Source organism: Triticum urartu, chromosome 7 (assembly GCF_003073215.2).
Source record: "Triticum urartu cultivar G1812 chromosome 7, Tu2.1, whole genome shotgun sequence".
NCBI lineage: Eukaryota > Viridiplantae > Streptophyta > Magnoliopsida > Poales > Poaceae > Triticum > Triticum urartu.
In genome coordinates this window covers 561,311,034-561,312,172 of record NC_053028.1, presented here as the reverse complement: position 1 = coordinate 561,312,172, position 1,139 = coordinate 561,311,034, and the positions used below count along the sequence as shown (strand labels likewise).

Sequence of the window (1,139 nt, the reverse complement as noted above, 5' to 3'; positions counted from 1 at the left end):
TCCCACCCACAACCGTCCCACACCACTCAACCCATGTCTGTCTAAAAAAATCCACCAACGCCCAATCCAGATCCCCTCCGCCTCCATCCCCCGCTGCATGCGCCACGCCGGCGGCCGCGTGGCCGCCGCTCCCCGTCTCGCGCCGCTGCCCTCCCCTCCCCCCCAGTCCAGCGAGCTCGCCGACGAATCTTGTATCCATCATATTGCCGTCGCTGGCCGCATCCCGTCCCAGCCCACCTGCCCGCCGATGGCCTTCTCCTCGTTCCCATGGCCGTTCCGCCGCCGAGCCAGTGGCAGCGGCAGCGGCGGAACCGGCCCAAGCAAACCCTCCGCCGCGGAGGGGAAGGAGGAGCTCAGCATCACGCCGCAGCTCCTTGACTTCCTCCGGACACTCTCCCCCGACGCCTTCAAGTCCTTCCCCTCCAGCTCCACCAAGGCACCCCCTCCTTCCTCCCTTCTCGATTCCGCTCCCCTGCTAGTTCCCTCTCAATTACTGGCGGTGCTATGCTTTGTCGCAGGAGGATCCGCAGAGTCGGCGGCCGAGCTCTCGGACTGGCAGCAGCGGCACGCCGTCCTCGTGCTCGCCAGAGCCAAGGTAGGACTCCCGCGGATCTCGTCCTCCGCTTCACCCAAGACAGAGATTGCTCTCAGGTCTCAAGCTGTAATTTGTGATCCCTGCAGGAACTTGCTAAGGTCCGCTATGATCTGTTCCCACGCCACATGAAGGACAAGCAGTTCTGGACATACATCTTGTCGTAAGCTCTTGCCTCGTTAGCTTTCGCCCATGTGTGAGTGCATTGTTCTAGTCCAAGTGCTCAATTAGCTTCATGCTGGTCTGGATTTTGTGAATCTTCAGTTAGGAATTCTAGTCCATGGTGCTCCTTAATACCCAGCAAGCTATATTTGTACCTAAACATGATTGTCCCAATTGCGTGTGTACCGTTGTGCTGTTTTGTATATATAATAAACATCCAGCAAAAGGGATTGGCATCTAAAGATTATAAATTATGTCAAATGTGAGTACCTGTTTTTGTAAAAGCTCAGCAAAAAGGGGACATCATCATGTAAAGCGTGGTCTCTGTTTGCTGAACAACTATCCATGAGGTGTAATATAAGTAAGGTGCTGGTCCTAATATAAG

At 55.6% G+C, this 1,139-nt stretch overlaps 1 protein-coding gene across 1 annotated transcript; it reads left to right on the top strand.

The window, feature by feature from the left end:
• The first annotated feature begins 247 nt into the window (after positions 1–247).
• On the top strand, positions 248–759 carry LOC125519078. The gene is made up of 3 exons (XM_048683965.1): positions 248–411; positions 496–595; positions 682–759. The coding sequence occupies exons 1-3, from the start codon at positions 248–250 to the stop codon at positions 757–759; spliced, it is 342 nt and encodes a 113-aa protein (XP_048539922.1).
• Positions 760–1,139: the final 380 nt, after the last annotated feature.